This window comes from Hyaena hyaena, unplaced genomic scaffold (assembly GCF_003009895.1).
Source record: "Hyaena hyaena isolate Hyena2069 unplaced genomic scaffold, ASM300989v1 scaffold_0, whole genome shotgun sequence".
Taxonomy (NCBI): Eukaryota; Metazoa; Chordata; class Mammalia; order Carnivora; family Hyaenidae; genus Hyaena; species Hyaena hyaena.
The window spans coordinates 9906258-9931968 of record NW_024080632.1 but is presented as its reverse complement, the minus strand read 5'-3'; the positions used below and the strand labels follow the sequence as shown (position 1 = coordinate 9931968).

Genomic DNA, 25711 nt, shown 5'->3' with positions numbered 1-25711 from the left:
GGTTAAGCGTCCGACTTTCGCTTAGGTCATGATCTCGCGGTTCGTGGGTTCGAGCCCCGCGTCGGGCTCTGTGCTGACTGCCAGCTCAGAGCCTGGAGCCTGTTTCAGTCTGTGACTCCCTCTCTCTCTGACCCTCCCCTGCTCACGCTCTCTCTCTCTCTCTCCTAGAAATAAAAAAGAAAAAAGAAAAAAGAAAAAAAAAAAGCTTGAAATATCATAATCTAGTATGGTGGGCTTTAGCTCCTGATTTATTTATTCTGATAAGGCCTGCTTCTTGCTTGCCAATTTTAGTTAAGTTGTTAACCTCCATCTCTTCCCTTGTTTTCTTTATTGCTTCCTTCATGCACATTTTTCTACTTTTTACTTGAAAAATGCAACATCACTACCTATGTGGCTAGATTTCTAAAATTACACTTTAGGAAATGCACATAAATAAAGTGTGATAAAAATGCAAATTTAAAAAAGACCAAATTACAGAGATGAAAACAGATTAGGGTTGGGGGGGGGGGGGGTCACGGATGGGGAGGGGGCAGAGGTGGCCAGTCCGGGAAAGGGAGCACAAAAGATCCCTGTGATCATGCTGTGTACCTTTACTGCGTGCCCACACAAACCCACACCTGTGACGAGTCTGCAGAGAACAAAACCACTCACAAGAGTACACGTAACTGAGAAAATATGAGCAAGCTCTGTGGGCTGTACGGAGGTTGGGTTCCCGGCTTTGATATTACTCTGTCCTCACACAAGACACTGCCAGAGAAGGAAACTGGGGGAGAGAATGTGAGACCTCGCCATGCTATCTTTTGCAACCACCCATGAACTTATGATTATTTTTTAAAGTTTTATTTTTTTTTAGTGTTTTATTTATTTCTGAGAGAGAGAGAGACAGCGTGAGCAGGGGAGGGTCAGAGAGAGAGGAAGATACAGACTCTGAAATAGGCTCCAGGCTCTGAGCTAGCTGTCAGCACAGAGCCCGACGCGGGGCTCGAACCCACGAACCGTGAGATCATGACCTAAGCTGAAGTCGGACGCTTAACTGACTGAGCCACTCAGGCGCCCCTATTTTTTAAAGTTTTAAAAATGAAGGTTAGTAAATCCTAAAACCATTACTCCTCAGAATTATTCATATTGTAATATAACAGGAGACTTACTCTTCCCATAAAAAAAAAACTTTTTGTAATTTTGAACTCAGTTTTGTAATTGTTACCCATTTAAAAAATATTATTTTTAAAGTGCCAGGAATCTTGTGGGCACACACATACACACCCATAAAATTATAAGTAGCAAAACGATAAAGCCATTCAATGAATTGCCCAGTGCATAACTTTGCTTACTAAAAGCCACACTGTTCTAAAACGAACAAATCAGGAGAGTCTTGATGCTGGCGAGGATGTGGAGAAATGGGCACCCTCCTACACTGCTGGTGGGAATGTAAGCTGGTGCAGCCCCTCTGGAAAACAGTGTGGAGGTTCCTCAAAAAACAACAGAACTCCCCTATGACCCAGCAATAGCACAGCTAGAAATTTACCCAAGGGATACAGGAGTGCTGTTGCACAGGGGCCCATGTACCCCCAATGTTCATAGCAGCACTCTCAACAATAGCCAAAACATGGAAAGAGCCTAAGTGTCCATCAGCTGATGAATGGATCAAGAAGATGTGATTTATCTATACAATGAAATATTACATGGCAATGAGAAAGGATGAAATCTGGCCATTTGTGACAACGTGAATGGAACTTGAGGGTGTCATGCTAAATGAAATAAGTCAGGCAGAGAAGGACAAATACCATATGTTTGCACTCATATGTGGAACAGGAGAAACTTAACAGACGACCATGGGGGAGGGGAAGGGGAAAAATAGTTGAGGAGAGGGAGGGAGGCAAACCACGAGAGACTCTTGAATGCTGAGAACAAACTGAGGACTGATGGGGTGGGGGGAGGGGAAGGGGGGTGATGGGCATGGAGGAGGGCACTTGTGGGGATGAGCACTGGGTGTTGTATGGAAACCAACTTGACAATAAACTATAAAAGAAAAATGAATAAATAAATATGTTTACTAGGAAATCTCTAAAAATCAATCAATAAATAAAAAATAAGAGCCACACTGTTCTCGAGACATTTCGGCATGGAACACTCCCACAAGGACATCAAATCCCTTGAGGGACAGTTATGGATGGCAAGGAGCTAGAAAGGTCAGCATCAGAGGTATACAAGGATCACAAACTAATGTAGTAGGCCTTTCTTTCTGAAAGCACAAAGCCTGTGATGCAGAAAAAGAGGCCACAGAAAGGAGACAAAGTCAAGGCAAAAATCACTTCTCCAGCACAGTTCGTGGCATAATTAAATCTCAAAAAGTCCTTCCCAATCTGGGTTCCTTACTGTTAGTCAGTTACCAACTTGGCATGAAGATCTAAGCAAACAGGTTTTCTCCAAGGGCACACATATAGTTCGTGGTGCCAATTCCCTACAACTGGCCCAATTTCCCTAAAATCCCAAGGCGGCTTGATTAAAAGAGAAAAGAGACAGAGAGGGACAAACAGAGCAGGCCCCCTCTAAAATCGAATCATAAAACAGCAGGATGTTCCACTCAACAGAAGGACTTTTTCCTGGTTTCACAAATAAAAACACCCCAAGAAACAAATAAAAATGCTACTCATCTTTATTACTTTGCGGTTGTATTTTAATGCTTGAAAAAACAAAGCCAATTCTAAACATCATTGGCCGTCTGTGGCCATCCTCGTGAAAGGGCGCTATTAAAAAAAAAAAAAAAAAATCCTGGCTTCATAGACCAGACCAGCACCACCTGAAGGGTTCTGCTTAAGGATCTTCTCTATTTGTCTGCATGTGCTCCAAAAATGAGATTGAAACGAGAAACAAAAAACAAATCCAACTGGCCAGAGAGGGAATTCGGGTGGACAATTGGACCACTGTGTTGCAAATTAAACCGTTCACACCTGCAGAATCATCACACCAGCCTAACCAATCTATCCTGAAATGCAGCCCCCTTGTACCAAAAGGGGGATCTCTTCTTCCACCAGATCCTATCTTTCTCCGATAAACTCTTTGGATGAGAAAACCAGCAGCAGATGTGAAAGCCACATGGCCCTCTACAAAGCGGGGGAGCAAAAAGCAACATTAAAAGAAGTGATTCCTTGAACAGCAGCTCCCTATCACGAGTGAAGATTTTATCGTCTAATGCGGACTTTGTGGAAAGCAGCGAGCTATTAGGGCCTGTTCCAAGCCTCCGGCTAACAGCATCAGGCTGAAATCCAGGAGGTGGACTCATTTAGCGACACCCTTGTTTCCAACTCTTGGGAACAGGGCCAAAGTGTAAAGTTAGAACAAATCCAATTTCCAAGGGAAAGAGGAAGACAATATAGGTACTCTTGCTTAGTGCAGTTGATAGGCTCCGAGCACGGTTTACATTTCAGTACGTTTTTGCTTGGTGAATTTCAGCCCTGTAATAATTTCTCCCATCATTTCCTGAAGATTCCAGGCTCTGCATCAAAAAGGATAGTTGCAAACACCCCCACTTAATATCGTGACGGTCAGGAATACTGTAAACTTTTTGAAATTCATATCTAGGTAGAAAATTTTTAAGCAAACTGCTTCCTAAAGAAATAGTATAAAGCAGAAACTTGAAAACTGCCCTGTACTTCACTGAAGTGCCAGAGACGGCCACCCCCAGAGTCTATACCTGGTCACTACAGTTCACACCTTGCAAGCTGCCTTCATGTTTTTAACTTCACATTCTTGGTGCTTTCGGTTTTCTTTTTTTTTTTTTTAACATTTTTTTAAAGCTCAGTTATTTATTTCAGTCATCTCTGCACCTAATGTGGGGCTTGAACTTACGACCCCGCAATCGAGATTGTGCTGCATGCTCTTCCAACTGAGCCTGCCAGGCATCCCTGGATTTTTAGTATCACTCCATTTTACTGAGCCCTTTCTTTTAAAGGTGTAGACGCTTGTGTAAAATGCAGTCCAGAATCCAGGGGTAGGAAATGGTAACCATTAGACAAATTAATTCTTTGGGAGTTATGGACAATGGATATTCTAGTTTCTTCTGGGGAACACAGTTATCCATGAAAGCCGAATGGTCAGCACGCATACATTTGACTAATGAGAAGTTATACTCTTTGCCAAAAAGAAGTCAAGAGACCTAAGTTAATGGCATAAACCTTTGCCTCTGGAAGTGTGGCAAAAGCCAGGCGGGCATCACCTGGTTGGAAATGCAGAATCTCAGGCTCCGCCCCGGGCCTCCTGAGTCTGGATTTGCATTTTATCAAGATCCCCTGTGGGGCGCCTGGGTGGCTCAGTCAGTTAAGGTTAAGCGTCCGACTTCAGCTCAGGTCATGATCTCACAGTTCGTGGGTTCGAGCCCCGCATCGGGCTCCGTGCTGACAGCTCAGAGCCTGGAGCCTGCTTCAGATTCTGTGTCTCCCTCTCTCTCTGACCCTCCCCTGCTCACATGGTCTCTCTCTCTCTCAGAAATAAATAAAACATTAAAAAGAAAATTAAAAAAAAAATCCCGTGACTCGTACACAGTGAAGCGTGGCGAGGACGGTGTCTGCCACCATGCCACCCCACGGGCATACGCCCCACAACAGGCAGGAGACCGGGGACACGGATTTGCAATTCCCTCAGTGGGTGTCAGTTCTCAGGTGCCTCGCACCTCACTGAGCGGGAGTCCAGTGTTTAAAGCTTGGACTCTACGCCTAAAACCTGACTTCATGGCTTTGTCCCCAGGCTGACCCTCAGCTCCCGACTGACAACCGGCTTGATGTGACCAAGGGCCGGCATCTTTGCATTAAAAACAGTGAGGACAGAACAGCTCAGGCTGGCCCGGGCACCACGCCGTCGGTCACCCACACACTGCCCCAGTCAGCCGTAGCTGGGACGGCAGGAACAACAGAGCTCTGGAGCAGAAGGGCACAAAGAGGTCAACACCGCCCGGAGATGCGGAGCGCAGCCTCTAAGTTCGGGGCTGCTCTCCTTCAAGCAAAGTGGCTCCTTGAGTCGCTAATTCTTTCCAGTCTGCGGTTCTGGGAAGTCCATTTCCATTACCCAGGAGCTTCCTATACTTTTGTCACGCGTGGGAGTCGATCTCGAAGGTCGGTTTCATGGCTGCTTACCTGTGCACACCTTCCCAGGTCTTTCCTGTCCAGATACTGAAATATATTGATTGCCAGTTCGTAAGGCAGTTGGATATCAAAGAAGGGCACGTCGTCCATTTCATTCTGGGGAGAAGAAAAGGGAAAGCAGCTTAGGACCGGGAGGTACGCAAATGCTCCTTCCAGTGACAGGAGATACTGTTAGGTGGGAAGGAGAGGCGCTGTTGTCTGGTGGGGGGGGGGGCAGGGGGGGGGGAGCCACACCTTCTCACAGAAGGGACTCACAGCCGGATGGCCACACACCCAGCCTCCTCACTTTCACTTGTAAAATCCACAAGGCCATTTCCTGAAAGGCTTCAAAAAGGAGAAGCCAGGGCACCGGCTGGCAGCCTGGGGCAGAGGGGGTCCGCCTCGGGGATCGGGGATCGTGCACAGGCTGCGGGAAGCTCTTGGCCTCTAAGGGAAGCTGAGTGGTCTGTAGCCAAGAAGGTGGGCTTGGAAATCAGACGAGCCACCGGTGCCCCCAGGACAAGTCTCACTGCACCCATCCTGGAGGGCAGCGGGCACGCCCAGCCGGAGCAGTGCGGACCTAGGTAGGTCACTGAAGGGCCTCGGTCAGGAGAACCAGGCCGGGCACGGGCGCCGGACGCACACGAACGCAATGCTGCTCCTGAAGGAGGTGAGCACGGCCTCGCCTCCGCCGCTGGAGAAGCACGGGGTTTCCTGATGAGCTCAGGGGCCGCACCGGTGAACCTGAGGGAGCCAGTGCAAACAAAGCGGCTCTTCGGTGTCATTTATTAATGTGGAGAAATGAGAGCTCGCCTGCCTTTGGAGAAGCAATTAGGGATGAGGTAACAGGCTTTATTTGAGAGATAAGGCTGTCAGGACGATCCTCGAAGCACAAAGGAAGGGAGGGTGAAACAGAAAGCAAGCCACGAGCGGACGTGTACCCTCCGCCTGTTCCCAAACCCACCTGCGAAAGCCCACTTTGCATGGATCTCTGCAAAGCCAGGGAAAGCAGGCTGCTGGTCTCAATGGAGCCTACTTAATAAAATTCATTTTTAATAAGCTCTGGCTGACATCAGTGACTTCTAGGCTGCCAGCAAATCATTAATTCACCAAATACAACAGTCCTACACCGCAAGGCTGTGGCCTGAAAACTTAAGTCGTCTCGGCATTTTTAAGGGAATGTGAGCACTGACTTTGACCCGACCAAGATCCAGGGTAGAGATTTTTCTGGAACCATGCTTCCATTCATCTAGGAGTCTCAGAGCTAAAAGATAATGCAAAGGCCTAAGAAGGAAATGTATTCCACTTGCAAAGCCAGCGCAGAGCTAAGTACGAGGGCCAAAAAGGATCTCTGGAGGGAACGAGAGGAGTGGACAGTTCTCTGTGGGCACACACAGTACAGAATGTTAAGGCGGCAGAGAAATGTGGGCCATGCAGGGGGAACTAGAAAAACAAAACGGAAAAAAAATCTGCAAGTGTAATCCGAAGGCAAAGGGGTCCCTGCTTAAAAAAATAATGCAAAGTCATTAGTCTGATGTCAGGCCAGGTCCCCTCTTATAGCTAATCGGCTTCACTTGTGAGGAGAAGAGGCAGCTCCTTCTCGCTTGCTCCAGAAAGAACCAGAGACTCCTTCACACAACCCGGGGGGGGAAGAGGAGGGGCACCCACTGCCCGCCGATCAGAGCCACACACCAGCCTGTCATTTGTGACCCTGGGGTTCCCTCTTTCTCTTGGGCTATTTGACTACGATAAGGTGAAGGAGCTACTTTATCTCCTCGGTAGAGAAACAAGAAAGATGCTCCTTGTTGTCATACGAGAAGAACAAAGGCCAACAGAAGCCCGCACTCGTGCCGCGTGAACTCCTATTTAGCTTCTCACGGTTAGAGACGCTGGGCCTCGCCTTCTCCCACCGGTCCCCCCTTCGGGACTATCAACTGCTTTCTGGATGTGACACTGCCATGATGAAGCAGGAGGAATCACCTTTGCTTTGAGTTATCCCGGGGCAGAAAAGCACACTTCGGGGGGCGGGCACCTGCCCCCTTTTCCGCCCATTCGGAGAGCCAGTCCTCTGTTCTCCTCGTGGAGATCAGCGCCTCCGCCCTCTCAGAGCCGCAGCCCTGCCGCCTTCCTCCTTGATCCTAACCACCCTGACCTCTGGGATGGAGCTTCAGAACCGAGCTTCAAACGGAGAACCTTGGCTCTGCCACCCAACCAACCCTGGACTATGCCAACTGCATCGGAGCCTCGTCTCCAAAGGAGAACGCGCCTACTCGGGGGAGTTACAAGAATAAAGTGAAACAGTACACAGGAAGGGCACAGGCGGCCCAGGACCAGAGCAAAGCCTGCAGTAACTGATTAATACTTCCGTCTTCTTTCCTGGAGTGGCACCCAGCTCTCGTTTTCCCCTTCCACAAGTATCTGCTGAGGAGGTCCACATTCCATGCCTTTGAAAACGGGTGATTCTCTTGGCAAGTTTCTCTCGAAAAAGACCTATTGTGCGGACACTCCCATCGTTCCGACACCTCAATAACTTGTGGTGTTATTGAGTATACCACTTGTGTAAGTGGTAGATGATGATGTAGCCACCAGCGAGCAGATGACCAGTCGGGGGTGTTGTGTCCCCCACACCAATATGCTGGCCTCGCTGTCAATGTACCAGTGATGACGGGTCTCGAGAATTTATTTAACTTCAAAGCACTGAATTATAATTATGCAAACACAAACACCACAGAGCCACATCTTGAGGCCTAAGTAGACCCACAGGCCAGGAGATCAAAGGCTGAAGTTTCAGGCTGCACACTTGAAATCTTTTTGGCAAGGTATTTATCACTGGTCCTTATAGTAGATGCCGCAAGGGGTCTCTCACTCTCTCCCTCCGGGTCCACAACACTTGTTCCCCAACGTGGGCAGAATGCTGCCTGCTCATGGCTCACCAGCTCAGCCTGACGGTGGAGTCCCTTCCTAGGCACTACCCCCTGGTCAAACAAGCTGCCTTGTCCAAGGTCACATCCCCTCCCAGAGCCTTCATTCAGTGACTCATCAATCCCTAGGTACAAAGGCTGGTCCCCCTTGCCTCCATTTGGGTCTTCTTGGGAAGGCCAACCTGCTGAACTGCCCATAAGCAGATCTCCATCCCAGAATCTGTTTCACGAAAAATCCAACCTGTTTTCCCAAAGCAGCAGACATGATCCAGGAGGGTCCCGTACTGAACACATTCCCAGAGGCTCTGGTGCACTACTGTGGAGACAGGAATCCAGCTAACCTACTTCCCTTTCCTCCACTCAAGGAAGTGGGCGGAGTTAGAGGGACATTATTACACCAAAAGACAAAACAAACTAGAATAGATTCAAGGTTCAGGAAGTCGTTCATAAATGTCGCTTTGTAATTGTTAGTAATCCATCACTTGAGAAACACCTTACAAAAGATGGAGAGTTAGAAGCATGTTTGACCCTGTGGTTGAAAGCGTAGTTCTCTTCCAGGGACCCAGGATCTGACAAGGATGTGGAGCCACTCCCGAGACTGAAGTACCAGCCCAGGAACTACGCACGGCCTACCAGGACTTATGCGCTCCCATCTGGTACCTCCCACAGTTCATCAACAGAAGTAAAAACCACTAGCTGCTACCAGTATGCAGAGAAACACCTTAGAGTACAAAGGATGCTATGAGATTTCCATCTAGGACTTTGTGAACCACACAGCCCTCTGAGAAGTTACAGGCCACATGAACCAATTTTGTATCTGTTTGGACTTTAAAACATGGAAACGACAACTTGGCATTTCAGAAACAAAGATATCCCAAGGATGAAGAGACTAAAGACACTGGCAATATTAACATGGAAAACTGGTCACATTATAAAAAGGGACCACAGGACTACAATGTTTAGAGAATCACTTTCCATTAACTTTATAGCCCAAGCAATGTGACAATGGCCAATAATGCTACAGAAAACTAATACGTTGATGTATTAACATGGCTTCAGATTGGAGGAAAATCATGTTGAGAAAATACAACCGGGCTTTTAACTCTTTAATGGCTCAAATATCGATTCTTTACCACTACGGTGACTCCTGTCCTTTATTACATGTCAAGACCATCTGTGGAGTTTTAAAAAATGCCCCAGATTGCCTGTTACCCCAAATTTCCAAGGGTGAGGCTCGAGTGGCTCCTCCTCAAAGGTCCTCATGCACACTAGAAGCTGAGAGCCACAACCCTGAATCATAGGTGGATTAAAAACCATCCTTTCCAAATCAGGCAAAAAAAAAAAAAAAGAAAGAAAGAAAAGAGAAAAAAAAGAAAAAAAACCCCATATAAACCCCACAAAGGGTTCATGTTACTTTGTTAATTCAAAGTCAGTGAATAGTAGATCTTCCCAAAGTCTACTGGCCTTCCTCCAAAAACGCTAAAAGAAACTGCAAATGGATCCACCCCCAGGGAGGCTGATTTGTACTCCTATGTGCTAACGTAAGACTAATTCTGTAAGTGGGCTGGTTTTGTGCCTTACCGTTAGAAATGTAATCGGTCTTCTCTGGTTTAGAAGAAGAAGGGATAATTATTAAGCGCCCAAATCAGTGAGAAGTGAAGAAATGGACTCAAGGTTTGTCCCCAGTGGACATCTCCGGGGCAAACAGAACGCGCAAGATCTCTCTAGGTGGTGTCTGAAGGATCGGAGAGGAGCCTCTCAGACACACAACAGACATAACAGTATTTCGGTTCCGTCCGCCGCTGACAGGACACTTTCCTAGAGGAAGTTCTCTCCCTTCTGTGCCTTGTGTGAAGGCGGATCCGGCGGCAGCAGCAACGCGCACCAGGACAGAGGCTTGCTGGGGTCACCTGGGCCTTCTTTCAGCAAAAGAAGAAAACCGGTTGGGGGCGGGGGAGTCTAAAACACTGTGCAGGGAAATAGGCAGGCATTCACAATCCCTCACTGGTTTTGAAATATGTATTCTTATTTATATAAAAAAAAAAAAAAGGAAACCGGCCAAAGCACACCCAACGTTAACAGCAGCAGGAGCTTCCAAACCACCGCATCACAAGATTTGTTTTCTTTCTCTTCGGAAATCTCCAAGGATTTTGCAGTGACTTTGTGATACTTTCACAGACACAGGAAAGCAATACACTTCTGAAATAAGGGGTGTGGTGTTCAAAACACTATCTGAAATCAGGGTCATCCCAGGGGCTGGGGGCAGAGGAGGTGCTAAGAAAGGATGTCCACACTCACGCGGCTCAAACCTTTTTGAGAGAGAAGTCATCGTCACATAACAGCTGAAAATCAGGAAGGAGCCTATGAAGGGAGGCACACACGGTCCCCCGAGGTACTCCAGAGTCCATTAGAAGTCAGCTATGTAGAGCTTGAAGACCGTTTCTCCAAAAAGCCGTGCCAGGAGGAGTCCCCAAAGGCCAAGTTCTGTCTTCACCTCTAACCTAATGCCCATGCCTCGCAAGGAGAAAGAGCGAAAAAGGTTTAGGTTTCTGTTGACCGCACGCGCGGGGGCAGAACTCAACCACGACCCTGCACAGGCCAAGTGGCAGTGCCTGGCACGCAGCAGTGCCCGGCACACAGCAGACGCACGATTAAGGTCCGTGAGGTGGTTGTTGTTTTTTAAACAGGCTTTCCAACTTCAAGGACGATTCTCATTCACCACCTACTGGTAGGATTCGGCCGGGCACTTTGGCAAGGGATGGAAGCAGAAGGTGCCAACCTAAAGGATGGGCAGTGAGTGCTGGGCATGGCAGTGAAAGAAGTGGGTGTGAGGAGGAAGAGGCGGGGCCTCTGCCTCCAAGGGGGAGTTTAAACTGGGAGCTGGGGTGCCTGGGGGGCTCCGTCAGTTAAGCATCCCACTTGAGATTTTGGCTCAGGTCATGATCTCATGGTTTGTGAGTTTAAGCCCCGCATCAGGCTCCACGATGGGCATGGAGCCGGCTTGGGATTCTCACCCTCTCTCCTTCTCTGCCCCTCCCCTGCTCATTCTCTCTTAAAATAAATACAAATTAAAAAAATAACATAAAATAAACTGGGATCAGGGCTTAAGGACCCAGAAAGGAGGTAAGGTAGGTGAAGGAGGAGCTCCCTAGCCAGAAGCCTGGACCAGTGTGCACATGGATTTATTTGTAACAAGAGCAAATAGTTTCACTTCAAGGGTCCTAACCACTCCAAGGCCATGCCTACCACCAGGTTCGGCTGTATTGTCTAGAGCCCCACGTAAAACCAAACAGGGGAGGCCCTTGTTTGAAAATGATTTAAAAAATAAAATCCTTAAAGTTTATTTTGAAAGAGAAAGAGAGAGAGAATGAGCTGGAGAAGGGTGGGGGAGGGGGACAGAAGGTCTGAAGCTGGCTTCATGTGACAGCAGAGAGTCTGATGCAGGCCTCAAACTCATGAACCAGGAGATCATGACATCAGCCAAAGTCAGACACTTAACCGACTGAGCCACTCAGGTGCCCCCAAAATGATTAAGAATTTTAAATCCCATAGGTCACACAGGCCACAAGGCCAGCTGGCCTTGGCCACCACAAACCTCCACATTTGCTGTTCTCTGCCTAGAACCCCCTCCCCCAGATCTCTTCACGCTTGCTCCCTCATCTCCTTCCACAAAGTGTGAGCCTTCCAGGAAGGCCTTCTTCAACAGTGCTATTTACAACTATAGCCTCTCCCCCAAAACTTACACATTCTATTCCTCCTACCTGCTTAATTTTTCTCCAGACCACTACCTGACAAGTATCTGTTCATTGTCTACCTCTCTCCAGAGTGTAAGTTGTGTAAAGGTATGGATCTTTTCCATCTTGTTGGTGGCTGTATCCTCAATGCCTAGAACTGTGCCTAGTACTGAGAAGCCATTTGGTAAATATTTGTGGACTAAATGAAGCCCAAGTTGCTTCCACCAGCAGAATCTTCCAGTGAAGAGATGGCCTAAGTTACAAGTTGTTCTCATATACACAGAGGCCATTTCAAAGTGCCCAAGCAGACACCTGCTAATTTGTAACATGGAAAAGAAAAAAAAAAAAGAATCACAGTGACAGTAAGAACTTTTCCATTGAGGGAAAGGAAGAAGGAAGAGGAATCGGGGCCGGAGGGATCAGGGAGGAATTAACACATGAACATTGAAGACAAGGCAGAGGACAGCAAAGAGGAAAGGAAGCTGTCCCAGCTAAGTCAGCTCAGGAGCTTACACTGTATTCTGTTTGCCTTACTGAAAGTCTCCTCACTCATTTCTAACTCAAAACCAGAAGGAAGCTAAGCCATCAAACTGACCTTGCTGATAGCTCAGCTGTCGGTTATGACAAACAGACTATCAACATGGGGGACAATACAGGTTGGCCAGCACTAATAAACCTGTATCAGGCCTGAAAACCCCAATCTTAACTTGAAGAATGTTTGAATGTTCACAGGGGTCCTAACCCTAGAGCCTCTTTGTAACACTGCTGTTGGAGACAGGAATTCGGCCCATGTTATTTCAGTGCAGCAGATATCGGTGGGACCCCTACACACTGAGCACTACAGGTGAGGGCACAGGAGTAAGACGGAGACCCCGCCCCTCAGGGACTTCCAATCCAAGGAGGAGGGCAGCAAGGGGCTGAACAGTGAGAAGTCTTAGCAGAGAGGAAGTGAGCAGTGAGCTCTCCTGCAATACTAATGATCCTAACAGGACCAGCTTTGGGGTGCCCGGGTGGCTCAGTCGGTTAAATGCCCCACTTTGGCTCAGGTCATAATCTCGTGGTTCATGAGTTTGAGCCCTGCATGGGGCTCTGTGCTGCCAGCTCAGAGCCTGGAGCCTGCTTCAGATTCTGTGTCTTTCTTTCTCAAAAATAAACATTTAAAAAATTTTTAAATAATAGGACCAGCTTGAATTTGCTGGTTGCTCACTGTATGCTAGGCTTTGTGCTAGAACATTCCAGGTTTTGTTTCATAGACTCTTCACAAGACAGGCATTAGCATGATCCTCATTTGATAAGTAAGGCAGGGTAAGTTAACTTGCCCAAGGTCAAAAAGGTAGTTAGCAGAGTCTGAATTTGAACTTGGGTCTAACTCCAGAGCCTAGACTTGTAACCAGGCCTATTGCTTTCATTAATGTTATGCTTTTAGTTAAAAGAAGCAAGACTATGGGCTTCTCGGGTCAGAGACTGTGTCCATTCTGTTAACTACTGATTCCTCAGCCCCCAGCTGATCAACAAATACATTTGGTGATTAGAAAACACATACATTCTTATAGCTACGGCTGCTCCCAGCACCCACCTAAGATGGACATCTGTTGTTTCTGCTGTTTCTTGCCCAATAGCCACTCCCTCTTCTTTAGGAAGCCACCCCACTCCCACGCTTGGACCACATGGTTCAGTGAGGCTGACCCCGCCACCCTGATCATCAGGGGTGTGGGCCGTTGATACAAGACTGACCAACTTGAGTCAGCCCGTGATAGGCCCGAGGAGGAACACATGACCCAGTCTGGACCAATGGGAATTTACGTTCATAACTTCTACAGAAAACAGACGCTTCCTTTCTCCTGGTTAGAAGCAGGTAGAAGGGAAATCTGGAGCTGCTGGTAGTCATTTTAGCTCAAGGAGGGGAGAATCTTCCTGCGAATAGAGACAACAAAAGGAGGGGGCGCCTGGGTGGCTGAGTCGGTTAAGCGTCCGACTCTTGATTTCAACTCATGTCATGATCTCCCGGTTGTAAGATCGAACCCTGTGTTAGGCTCCAAGCGCAGGGTGGAGTCTGCTTGGGATTCTCTCTCCCTCTTTCTGGCCCTCTCCCCCACTCACGCGTACTCTTTCTAAATAAACAAACAAACAAGGAAAGCAGGACCACAGAGGTTTCGAGGTGCACTGTCTAAGCACCCAGACCAAGAATTTTCAGGCATCTGGAATTTTCGGTCATCTGAGTCAGTAGATTCCAGTTTGGGTTTCTTAAACCACTTTGAGTTTGGTGCTGACTTCTTATAGCTCCAAGCCAGACACATCACCTAAATAAAAACGGGACCAAGCAACTAGACATCAAAAATAACAAGAAAGAAGCATACTTGCAATTATGCTCAAGTGCTCCATGACCTCAGAGAAGCTGGAGTTTATGGAGAGAGGGAAACGGAAGAGAAGAAAGTGCCTACTGCCTTTGAGATCCTGTCCAGGGCTGTAGCATTTCTTTGGCCAGTTAAAAAACCCTACACTAAACAGACAGGTTATATACTCCCATTCAGCAACCTAAAAGCACATGGCTTCTCAGGCCATTATGTTACTTAAAGCTTCACAAGAGAAGATAGGGCTCAAGAGGACTCACTTCTGAGTTGTGAGCTCAGCTGTGCTTGTGCATCGAAGGTCTGGCCAGCAGCGAGCCAGACGACGCTGTGAAGGCAGCGCTGTTCACCTAACTCCTCAAAAGGCAAAGGAACTCTCGACTCCTAACTCACTGGCGGGCTCTCACTTAGTGAGCATACGGACAACACTCTGAAGTGGAAGGGGCTGCATCAGATGCAGCACGACGGGGTGCACCGGCACAACAGAGCGCACCGAAGGTGGCGGGGGGAGGCGGTTAAGGCCTAAAGAGAGGCGATGTGATGAGGTGGTACCAGATTTTTATTTCTCTTTCGTGTCAACTGGATCAACCTGTCAGTTTCTGCACAGTCTCAAATGGAACTAAATCGTCCTTTCCAGGAGTCCGGTGTGGGTCAAATAAGGATTCTTTAGAAAATAAAGGCAAAGATCACGAGCTCCTAACCCAAGGCAGACCCGGCCCGCAGGTTTCAGTTAACCCACAGTGTTAGTACTGAAAATTGTTTTTGTGTTCATTACCAACAGTTACAAATGGGAAGAATCCAAGTGATAGATGGTATTAATGGCCCCTGCCTCATTCGTTCCTCCCTGTATGCAGGCTGGGCGACTCCACCTGAATTCGGACTTGGCCACATGGCCTGCTCGGGCCAACATGACAACAAGGGTGACCTGGGCAAAGGCTCTGGAGGCACGCAGGCACTACAGCAGGCCTTCCTCTTGCTCTGGTAACTCTGAGAAAGCCACCCAGGGCTCACTGTTGGATGAGGAAACCTGTAATGAACTCACACACACATGTGTGGCTGGCTCAGTTGGTGGAGCATGTGACTCTTGGTCTTGGGGTTGTGAGTTTGAGCCCCAAGTTGGGTAGTTAAAAAAAAAAAAAGAAAAGAAAAAAGCTAGCCATCAGCAATCAAAGCATTACAGGTGTGTGACCAGAATGTGGAAAAAATATACATAACAAGACGCCTGATGAACTAGGAAACAGGATGGAACGAGCCATACCTAGTCTACCTTGCTCGTTTGCATTATCTGCCTGACCTCCGGGCTTTGGGGCTTACAACCACTGATCTAGGAATCCAAGCCTTTTCCATAGAGGTTACCATCATTTCTCACATTAAGATACTGGGTGGGTTGACTGCCCCTGAATACCTTCTTAATGCCCATATGACAAATGGGGCTAATAAAGCCCTGCAAGAGGGTTGTTGGGAGAACGGAAGGTCTTTAAACCCTTAAAGCGAAGCGGTACCAAGGAGAAAGCAAGAGATTTTACTTATAGCCATGATGACTGTAAAGTACTTAAAAAAAAAAAAAGTGCCCTGAAGGTTGCGTGCTCATAGGCTGCAGAGCCCAGCGGTACCTAATGTGGGGATTCTGCAGACATAAGGGATCATGGGCATGCATTCCAGGGCAGGTTTTTTTTTTTTTTTTTTTTTTAACTCTGATGCCAGTGTGCCCCTTGGATCCTACAGTAAGCAGGCCTCTTCCATTTCTAGAATACTTCATTTAGGGCTCCATATTTTTGGTATCAATGCCTAGCCCTCAGAAGTATTGGGGTCAGAAAGCCTTTAAGAGTCAAGACAGTTTAAACCAAGGGAAGCTGTATAGCAGAGAACAGGGTCTCAAAATTGCCTGACCCTTCCAACCATCCCATTTCCAGAAGCCTCCTCTGGATATTGGTTAGGCAGTTCTAGGGACAGACCAGAACCTATCTTTTAATAAGGCAAAGGGGATTCTTACACCCAGTCAGGTGTGCAAAACTCCTGGCTGGTGAAATTTAGTGTCTGACACACCTGGATCTAAATTCAATCCCCAGAACTTATCATCCAGGTACCCCTGAGGCAGTTACAGAAAACCTCTTTGAAGATCCTCATTCATAAAGGAGACTAATAGTATGTGCATCCTAGCACTGCTTATGAAGCCTGAAGACACTGCCGCATTCACTAGGTTGGATTTTAACTGGCAGGCCCCCAACTGTACCTCCGTCCTAACAATCCATCTTCCTGTTTCTCTCTACCTCCATGAGCTGGTCTGGCCTTCGTCTGCAAATCTACTTCCCTGGGAATAACTTCTGTATAGACCTGGACTGGCCTGACCAGCTTCTCTGGGGCAAAACCGCCTTCCCAAGGCATTCAAAGATTTTTACATCTGCCAGACTTCCTCAGTGACGACCCACTTCTCCCAGAAGCAGAAGGGACACCAGCAAGAATGTTCAGATATACAAGAATTGTCACATTAGGGGCACCTGGGTGGCTCAGTGGGTTAAGCGTCCGACTTGGGCTCAGGTCATGATCTCACGGTTCGTGGGTTCGAGCCCCCCACCCACCCCCCATCAGGCTCTGTGCTGACAGCTCTGAGCCTAGAGCCTGCTTCAGATTCTGCATCTCCCTCTGTCGCTGCCCTTCCCCCACTCATGCTCTCAAAAAAAAATAAAATTGTCTGAGAGCCTGTAAAACACACCACACACACACACACACACACACACCTTCTCTCAACTTAGAGATAGGCAGAGCACAGGGCCAGAAACTTGGTGAAAACTCCTATAGCTATTAAGATTATGTAACTAGAACTACATGTTAAATACGCCATTATTTCTCAAAACAGCTTGCCAATTACAGAATTACTCTAAATTGGGAAGCTGTAAAACCTTTAAGCCTAATTTAAGTTGAACCACTAACCCCTGTTGTACTGTCCTAACCCTTAACCATGGAGGTGTTTCAGGTGATCCTGACCATGCCAACTTTGTAAAGGGCCCCCAGCTTCTCTTCAGATCCTCATAAAGGATCCATGCACACAGAGTGATAAGAACCCCCATGCTAATGGTAGTGCCCAAAGGATTTTTCTTTTCCTGGGTTTTTTTTTTTTTTAATGTTTATTGTTGAGAGACAGACAGAACCCAAGCTTGGAAGGGGCGGGGCACAGAATCTGAAGCAGGCTCCAGACTCTGAGCTGGCAGCAGAGAGCCTGATGTGGGGCTTGATCTCCTGAGCCGCCAGATCATGACCTGAGCTGAAGTAGGACGCTCAACCGATTGAGCCACCCAGGCGCCCCTCCTGCTTTGTTTTTGAATACATGTACAATTGGGGGGGGGGGGGACTGAGTAATACAAACATTCTACAGAATAAAAATAATAGCTTCCTATCCGTCCCCAGATCTCTTCCCTCCCTAAAGGGAAAAGTTAAGTTGTAGGCGTTAAGTTACAGGCGTTCCTGAAAAGCAGTTCTCAAGCGGCTACTGACATTGTGGGCTGGATCATTTATTTCTGGGCGCTGTCTATGCACGGCCGCATGTTCGAGAGGATCCCTGACTTCCAATCGAATTAGATTCGATCGCAACGTCCCCAACCCCGTGGTGGTATCCAAAATAGGTCTGCAGGTGCTCCTGCCAAGATGGGGAAACAAAGTCACCCCAGGGTGGGAAAACTACCACTTGCAGAGCTACTCTCTGCATGCACAGACCCGGGGTGGCTCAGTTGCTGTCCACTTCGTTGCAGGGGTGTGTGGCCGGGGCAGGCGCGGAGCCGGGCAGGAGGCTGAAGCCACTCACCAGGTCGCGGATGAGCTGGTCCACCAGCTGCTCCCCGCCCCCGGCGCCCTCGCGGGCAGGAGGGGAGCGGGAGCGGCTCGCCGCGTCCTGCCTCTCGGCCCGGGTCGCCCGCGGAGCCGGGGGCCGCCCCGCTCCCTCCAGGAGGCCCTGGGCCAGCGCCAGGTACCCCGAGGCCTGCTCGCCGCGCCCCAGAGCCGCCTCGGGCCGCCGCGGCCGCCGCTCCGCAGCGTCGGGCCGCCGCCGCTTCCTGAGCGCCTGGGCCTGCGCCAGCTCCTCCTGCCAGCGCCGGCGGAACTCGTCCAGGCTGCGGTCGTCCATCGTCGCCGCCGCCGTCCCCGGCGCTCGGCGTCCTTCTCGCCCCGCCGGCGGCCACGGGACAGTCCCTCCGCGGGAAGTGTCCGCCGCCGCCGGAAACCCGCGCCGCCGCCGCACCCGAGTTCCGGGCGGGTGGCCCCGCCCCCGGCGCGCGCCCCCGCCCACGCGGCCCCCGGCCCTGGTGGCTCGCGCTGTCCCAGGCCGGGGGTTCGCGACGGGGCCCGGGGCGCCCAGCCTCTCCACTTTCCCGCCTGCGGCTTCTGTCAAGCGCGGACTGGGCCCCAAGCACCGTTTGTTCACTCATCAAACGTGCGATTGAGCAACTACTAGATACCAGGCGCTGCGGATTCAGCATTTAAATCCTAAAACCCTGCAAATACCCCTCCCCTCTTGGGGTTTCAAGTTGGGGAGGGTGGGTGAGGGGAGGGAAGAGACGTTCGACAAATGAACAGGAAGGTTTGAATCAGTGGTAACTGTTAAGAAAATAAAGGTAGCAAAATAAGGCACAGGGTGTATTTGGTATTTGTGTAAAAATATTTTTGGTTTATAAGAGAGGTGGGGGGAGAAGGAATACACAAGCACGGTGGAGGGGCAGAGGCAGAGTCAACCAGGCTCTCAGCTGTCAGCGCTTAGAGCCTGAGGTGAGGCTCCATCCCACCAACCCGGAGATCAGAGCCTAAGCAGAAATCAAATAGACACCCAACCGACTCAGCCCCCCAGACGCCCCTGTGAAATTATTAATATCTCCCTTTCCTACTGGACTGCCCATTCTTAGCTTGGAGTCTGGAGAGTAATAGGCATTCAAAAAATATTTACTAACAACCCCTTTAGATGGGAACTATTGCCCTGGCTTTACACACACCTGGTGACGTGCAGACCCAGGATTCTAATTATGTAAATTTTTATATAGAAGCTGTGCATGTGTGTGTATATACATGCATACACACACACACACACATTTTTTCCCCCTCCAGACCAACCCCGTTAAATCATAAGCCAGCTAGGAACCATTGGCTACTTTAATTACCATGATGTTTCAATGCAGGGATATTAACAGCATGGTAATTAACAGCCTCAGAATCAGACACATCTAGGTGGGAATCTCAGCACCTCATTTACTCACATCTGCTTTCTTCCAGCAACTCCATTTCTAGGAGTTTATCCTAAGAGAAGAAAATGGAGGATGCATTCAAAGAATACATTCAAGGATGTGCACCAAAGCATTGTTCTAGAATACTGAAAATCAGAAGCAATCTAAGTAACTGACAATAGGCCGTTGGTTAAATTTCACCCCATTAAGATGTAAGAAGGATCCTAACTAGAATGTCAGCTCCACGAAGAGCAGAGACCTTTGTTCACTGCTAAGTCTTCAGCACTCAAAACCGTGCCCGGGACATAGTAGCTGCTCTATAAATAATGCATCGATGAAATACTGTGAAGCTATTAAATATTACATGGAGAAAAATTAATCCCCTGAAAATATAACCTAGCAAGGGGAAGAAAGCCAGGATAAACATAATACAGTATGACCCCAGCACTAAAGTGCATTTGGGGCACCTGGGTGGCTCAGTCGGTTAAGCATCCAACTTCAGCTCAGGTCACGATCTCACAGTTTGTGGGTTTGAGTCCCACATCAGGCTCTGTGCTGACGGCTCGGAGCCTGGAGCCTGCTACAGATTCTGTGTCTCCCTCTCTCTCTGCCCCTCCACCATTCACTCTGTCTCTCTCAAAAATAAACAGACATTTAGAAAAATTATTAACAACAAAATAAGCAGATCCTCAAAATGCCCAGAATCAGATCAGATGAGTTTCAGGAGTTTCATTGTAAGAAGTCATGAACCGCCCGTTTCGGGTGATCTCATCACCTGTTTTCTGCCGTCTAGGACTCAAATTCCAAGAGCAAGGGGTCTCAGTGTGATCCCTGGACCAGCATCACCTGGGAACTTGTTAGGAAGGCAAATTCTCCGCCCAGACTGGTGAGTCAGAAACTTCTGGGGGTACAACCCCAACAACATGTTTTAACAATCCCTCTCAGTGCTTCTGATGCACAATCCGGTTTGAGAACCAGTATTCATCAGAATGGTCTAGTTCCTGGCCCTGGGAGGGCTGGGGGGTCTCCATGGTTCCGTTTCCAGGACTACATGAAATGGGGAGGCCAAGTTCCCCAAAACAGAACAAGTAGGCAGGGATACTGGGCCAGACCAAAAATCTAGAGTACGATCACAGAAGGGGGACTCTAGGAATTCAGTCTTCACGTCTCCCATGCCTTCAGAGTCTCTTACTGCCCACTGGCGATGTGCTGTGTGACCCCCCTTGAAACCCAAGCTCAGGTCTGCCTGAGCCAAAGAAAGATGGTGGAGGGGTGCCTGGGTGGCTTAGTCGGTTAAGCGTCCGACTTTCGCTTACGTCGTGATCTCGCGGTTCGTGGGTTCGAGCCCCGCGTCGGGCTCTGTGCTGACTGACAGCTCAGAGCCTGGAGCCTGTTTCAGTCTGTGACTCCCTCTCTCTCTGACCCTCCCCTGCTCACGCTGTCTCTCTGTCTCTCCTAGAAATAAATAAAAACCTTAAAAAATTAAAAAAAAAAAAAAGAAAGATGGTGGAAAAACAGCCACCATCTTTCCCCCAAGTACGTCCGGTCTCGTTTGCCCTCCTCACACCAGTCACACACCGGACTGCCCAGGTGCAAGGACCGCTTTACTTGAGGTCTCAGAAAACCAGAGAGGGTGGGGAGCAGGTGCATAGATTATTAATTTGTTCTCAGGTACGAGATAAGAAGGTGGATCATTTCCTATTGCTGCTGTGACAGGCTAAGGGGTTCACAACAACACACAACTATTCTTTTATGGTTCCGGAGGCCAGAAGTCCAAAAGCAGTTTCACTGCACTGAAACCAAGCTATGGGCAGGATCATGCCTCCTCCATTGGAGACTCTGTTTTGTTGCTCTTTCTAGCTTCTAGAGCTGCGATCCTGGGCTTGTGGTTCCCGTCTCCACCTTCGAAAGCCAGCAGTGTAGCATTCTTGCTTCAGTCACTGCCTACCTTCTCTGTCCTTGGGCTCAAGCTCCCCCGCCTCCCTCTTATAAGGATACTTGTGATTACATAAGTCTCATCTGGATAACCCAGGATCCTCTTCTCAAGAGCCTTAAATTGGACACAGCTGCAAAATCTTTTCCACTATCTATGGTAACATTCACAGATTTCAGGGATTAGGACCTGGATATCTTTTTTTTTTAATGTTTTATTTATTTCTAGGAGAGAGAGAGAGAGACAGCGTGAGCAGGGGAGGGTCAGAGAGAGAGGGAGTCACAGACTCTGAAACAGGCTCCAGGCTCTGAAACAGCTCTGAGCTGGCAGTCAGCACAGAGCCCGACGCGGGGCTCGAACCCACGAACCATGAGATCATGGCCTAAGCGAAAGTCAGATGCTTAACCGACTAGGCCACCCAGGCGCCCCATGGACCTGGATATCTTTGGGGGCCATTATTCGGCCTACTGCGGAAAGCCTTCGGCGACCACTGACTCAAATGCCTACAGGTGACTCCGGGAAACAAAAATGAGGCAGGTGAGCCAGGTGTAGACTGTCCCAAGCAGGAGCATGGGTGCCCATCTAGACAGTACTCTGCTCCACCCACCTTCTGGGGTCTTAGTTCAGACAGTCTGACAATACATATCTTGATTTTTTAATTATTAGCAACACATTCCACTTTCGTAAAGAAAAAAGATTTTCGCTAAAAGCATAAATTGCATTCGGTAGGCTTCAAGCCGAGATGCAGTTCATTCTTGAACAATCCATGAGTTAGGACAGAACTCCCTTTAACTTACATTAAGATACCTGCTTAGCTCTTGTGAGCAGGACTGGAGAATCACACCTCATTTGGGATCATTAATGTGTGCGGAACACCAGGAGATTAATATGAAAAGTAATACAAGGAAATGGTCATGATTTCAAAATGTATTGTTTAGACACATCAACAAAAAACATCAGAAATGCAGCCACTTTGAATATCAACAATGACCCTGATGTGTCGCTCTAGGCACGATTGCCCTTTATTGCTATTTTAGGCCCTCGTAATCAACAACATATAAAATTCTGTGGGAGAAAAATAAAACTCGGGTCTTTAAAAAAAAGAAAAGCAACCGGTAGCAAGAAACAATTGGCTTGTTCTTGAGAATTCCCCCATCAATAATTCTTTCTTTAAAAGGCTGCAGAGACGGGACTCAGTGTCAGCTGCTAGCTACAGACTTAGTCATTCAAAAGGAAGTTGTCGTATATGGACACCACGCCCCATCTCTCTCTCTCTCTCAGAAATAGGAAAAAAAAAAAGAAGAAGAAAAGAAAAGAAACAGCACGCTAAGACAAAGCATGAGTTTTTCCTAGAGCCGCCACACATTGGACGCACACGAAGATAGTCTTGTTCTTAGCTTGACCTTGACCTTGACTCCTCCAGGGAAAGAAGCACCTTAAAATTATTCTTTAATTCTAAGTCATTTCTCCCAACTTGTTTCTTTGCAACTCCAGTCAAGTTTTTCCTATCTCGGCCAACTACACTCCTACCCCAGGGCTTTAGAACCAGGAACCTGGTTCTCACATCAGCAAATCCTGACAAGCATCCCTTCACAGTATATCTGGAATCGTCCAGACAACAAAATTTTGTGTATGACTGCGCTAAATTTGAATTGGGGATAAGCAAAGAACATTTTATTATGAATATGCCCCATGCAGTATTTGGCGGGGAGGGGCATACTTATACTAAAAATAATTCTTTGCTTATCTGAAATTCAAATTTTCACTAGGTGTTCTGCACTGTAATTCACTAAATCTCGCAGCCCTAAGTCTAAGACACTGACATCGTACGTCGGCCACCGAAGTTACTCCTAACTGGTCTCCCCACCCCGATCTTTAAAATTTTTTTTAAAAATATTTAGTTATATTTGAGAGAGAGAGAGAGCACAAGCGGAGAAGGGGCAGAGAGAGAGGGAGACACAGAATCCGAAGCAGGTCCAGGCTCTGAGCTGTCAGCACAGAGCCCAACGCGGGGCTCGAACCCACGAACCGTGAAATCATGACCTGAGCCGAAGTCGGATGCTTAACCGACTGAGCCACCCAGGAACCCCTCTTTTTTTTTTTTTTTTAATGTTTATTCATTTTTAAGAGGGGGAGAGAGAGAGAGAGGGAGAGAGAGAGAGAGAGAATGAATGGGGGAGGGGCAGAGAGCAAGGAGGACAGTGGGCTCTTCCCCGACAGCAGCAAGCCCAATCAATGCAGGGCTTGAACTCACAAACTGTGAGATCATGACCTGAGTTGCAGTCCAACCTTCAACTGACTGAGGCCCCTCAGTCACCCAGGTGCCCCTCCCCACCTCCGTTCTTGATCCTAGCAATGAATCACACAGCTGCCACTTTTGTAAAAGTGAATCAAATCAGGACAGCCCCATTTAAAACACCTTAAGGTGCCTCCATGTACTTGAAATAACAAATAAGATCCTTTTTGAAAACAGCTTTATTGAGATACAATCCACATGCTGTACAATTCACCCATTTGAAGTATGCAATTCAGTGGCTTTTAGAATATTCACAGATATAACCATCACTACATTTGAGTTTTTAAAGATTTTTATTTTTAAGTAATCCCTACACCCAATGTGGGGCTCGAACTCACAACCTAAAGATCAAGAGTCGCATGCTGTGCTGACTGAGCCAGCCAGGCACCCCCAATGCTACATTTTAGAACATTTTCACCATGCCAGAAAAAAAAAAAACTACTTTCTTTGGCCAGCACCCCTAATCTTTTCCTAGGCAAGCATAATTCCATTTTCTATATAGATTTCTCTCTTCTGGACATTTCGTATAAATGGAATCGTATTATATGTGGTCCTTTCTGACTGGTTTCTTTCAGAGCATCATGTTTTTGAGGTTAAACCATGTTGTAACATCTATTAGCACTCTGTTCCTTTTTATGGTGGAATAATATTCCATTGTAGGCATAGACCACATTTTATTTATTCATCCATCCACTGATGGACATTTGGGTTGTTTCTACCCTTTGGTGATTGTGAATATGCTGCTATGAACATTCATTACAGTGTTCGTGTAGACATGTGTTTTCATCTTTCTTGGTTATACACTTGGACTGTTAAGTCATTTAAAAATTTTTAAGTTTTAATTTATTTATTCATTTTAAGTAATCTCTATACCCAATGTGCAGCTTGAACTCACGACTTCTAGATCAAGAGTAGCATGCTCCTCCGACTAAGCCAGCCAGGCGCCCTTAATCATTTGAGAAACTGCCATATGGCCTTTTCAAAGTGGATGTACTTCTTTACATCCCTCCCCATAGTGTATGAGGCTTTGCTGTGTATTTTACACCTTCCCATTTAAACCTCTGTGGTCTGAAGAAGGTAAGCCTGTTTCCACCCCCAGGGCCTTTGCACATACTTCTGTCTTCTCAAATACTCATGCCACTTCACTTTTCCGTGTGGCTGCCCACCTTTGCCCTTCAGCTCTCAGCTGAAAGTGACCTCAGACAAGCCGTCCCTATGTGCCTTATCTAAGTAACATCCACACGCAAGTTTCTCTATCCCTGAAATTGGCCCTTACCTTGATGGGTAAATTGTTTTATTATTTACATGTTTGTGCATCCCTCCCATTAGAATACAGGCTCCTTGAGAGTGGGAACCATGTCCAGCTTGTTCATTCCTGTGTTCTCAGCCCTAGAACAGGTTTCTAGGCCATGTTCAATAATAGTTGGTTCATGGGGCGCCTGGGGGGCTCAGTTGACTAAGCTTCCGACTTCGGCTCAGGTCAGGATCTCACAGTTCGGGGGTTCAGGCCCCACATCGGGCTCTGTGCTGACAGCTCAGAGCCTGGATCCTGCTTCGGTTTCTGTGTCTCCGTCTCTCTCTGTCCCTCTCCTACTCATGCTCTGTCTCTCTCTCAAAAACAAATAAACATTAAAAAACATTTTTTTAATATTGGTTCATTGGTTGAATGAATGAATGAAAAAACAAATGAACCTATGAATGATGGAGCTAAGAGAGGGCAGAAGGTATTTCTGAGGTTCGTAACCACACATAGTAAATGCTCAATAAATATTTGTGTTACTGATGAGGCTACAAGTAATAAAGATGTGCAAGCGTGCACGCGCACGTGTGCGCGCACGCACACACACACACCCAGAGTAGCAGAGAGAAAGATGGAAGAAGGAAGTGAGAGATGTCACTGTAAGCCTCATAAATCTCGCCCCAAGTGCTCATACAGGAGACAGAAGGAGCAGCCTGGTCTATTCCACTTTCCACTCTGCTAAAGAGATGAGTCTCCTCTCCCCTCTGTTTTAATAGAAAAATCACTCTGAGCACTTTGGTGCGCTGAGCACTTTGGAACTCTAATTACAGGTGACACACAAATGGAAAGAAAAATAGGAAATCAAACATTTGAGCCAATAAGTTACGATTTATATGAGCACTTAGCAGCAGCAAAGTG

At 47.7% G+C, this 25711-nt stretch overlaps 1 protein-coding gene across 1 annotated transcript in view; it reads right to left on the bottom strand.

Annotated features, from left to right (window-relative positions):
* Positions 1 to 18315, bottom strand: part of FBXW8 (F-box and WD repeat domain containing 8) — a 117496-nt gene extending 99181 nt beyond the window's left edge. Inside the window, exons 1-2 of the mRNA XM_039216412.1 lie at positions 17920 to 18315; positions 5130 to 5234 (exon numbers count right to left, since the gene is read on the bottom strand). Of these exons, the coding sequence (XP_039072343.1) occupies positions 5130 to 5234; positions 17920 to 18237 (423 nt within the window). The 5' untranslated portion in view covers positions 18238 to 18315. The remainder of the gene's footprint in view (positions 1 to 5129; positions 5235 to 17919) is intronic.
* Between the last annotated feature and the right edge of the window lie 7396 nt (positions 18316 to 25711).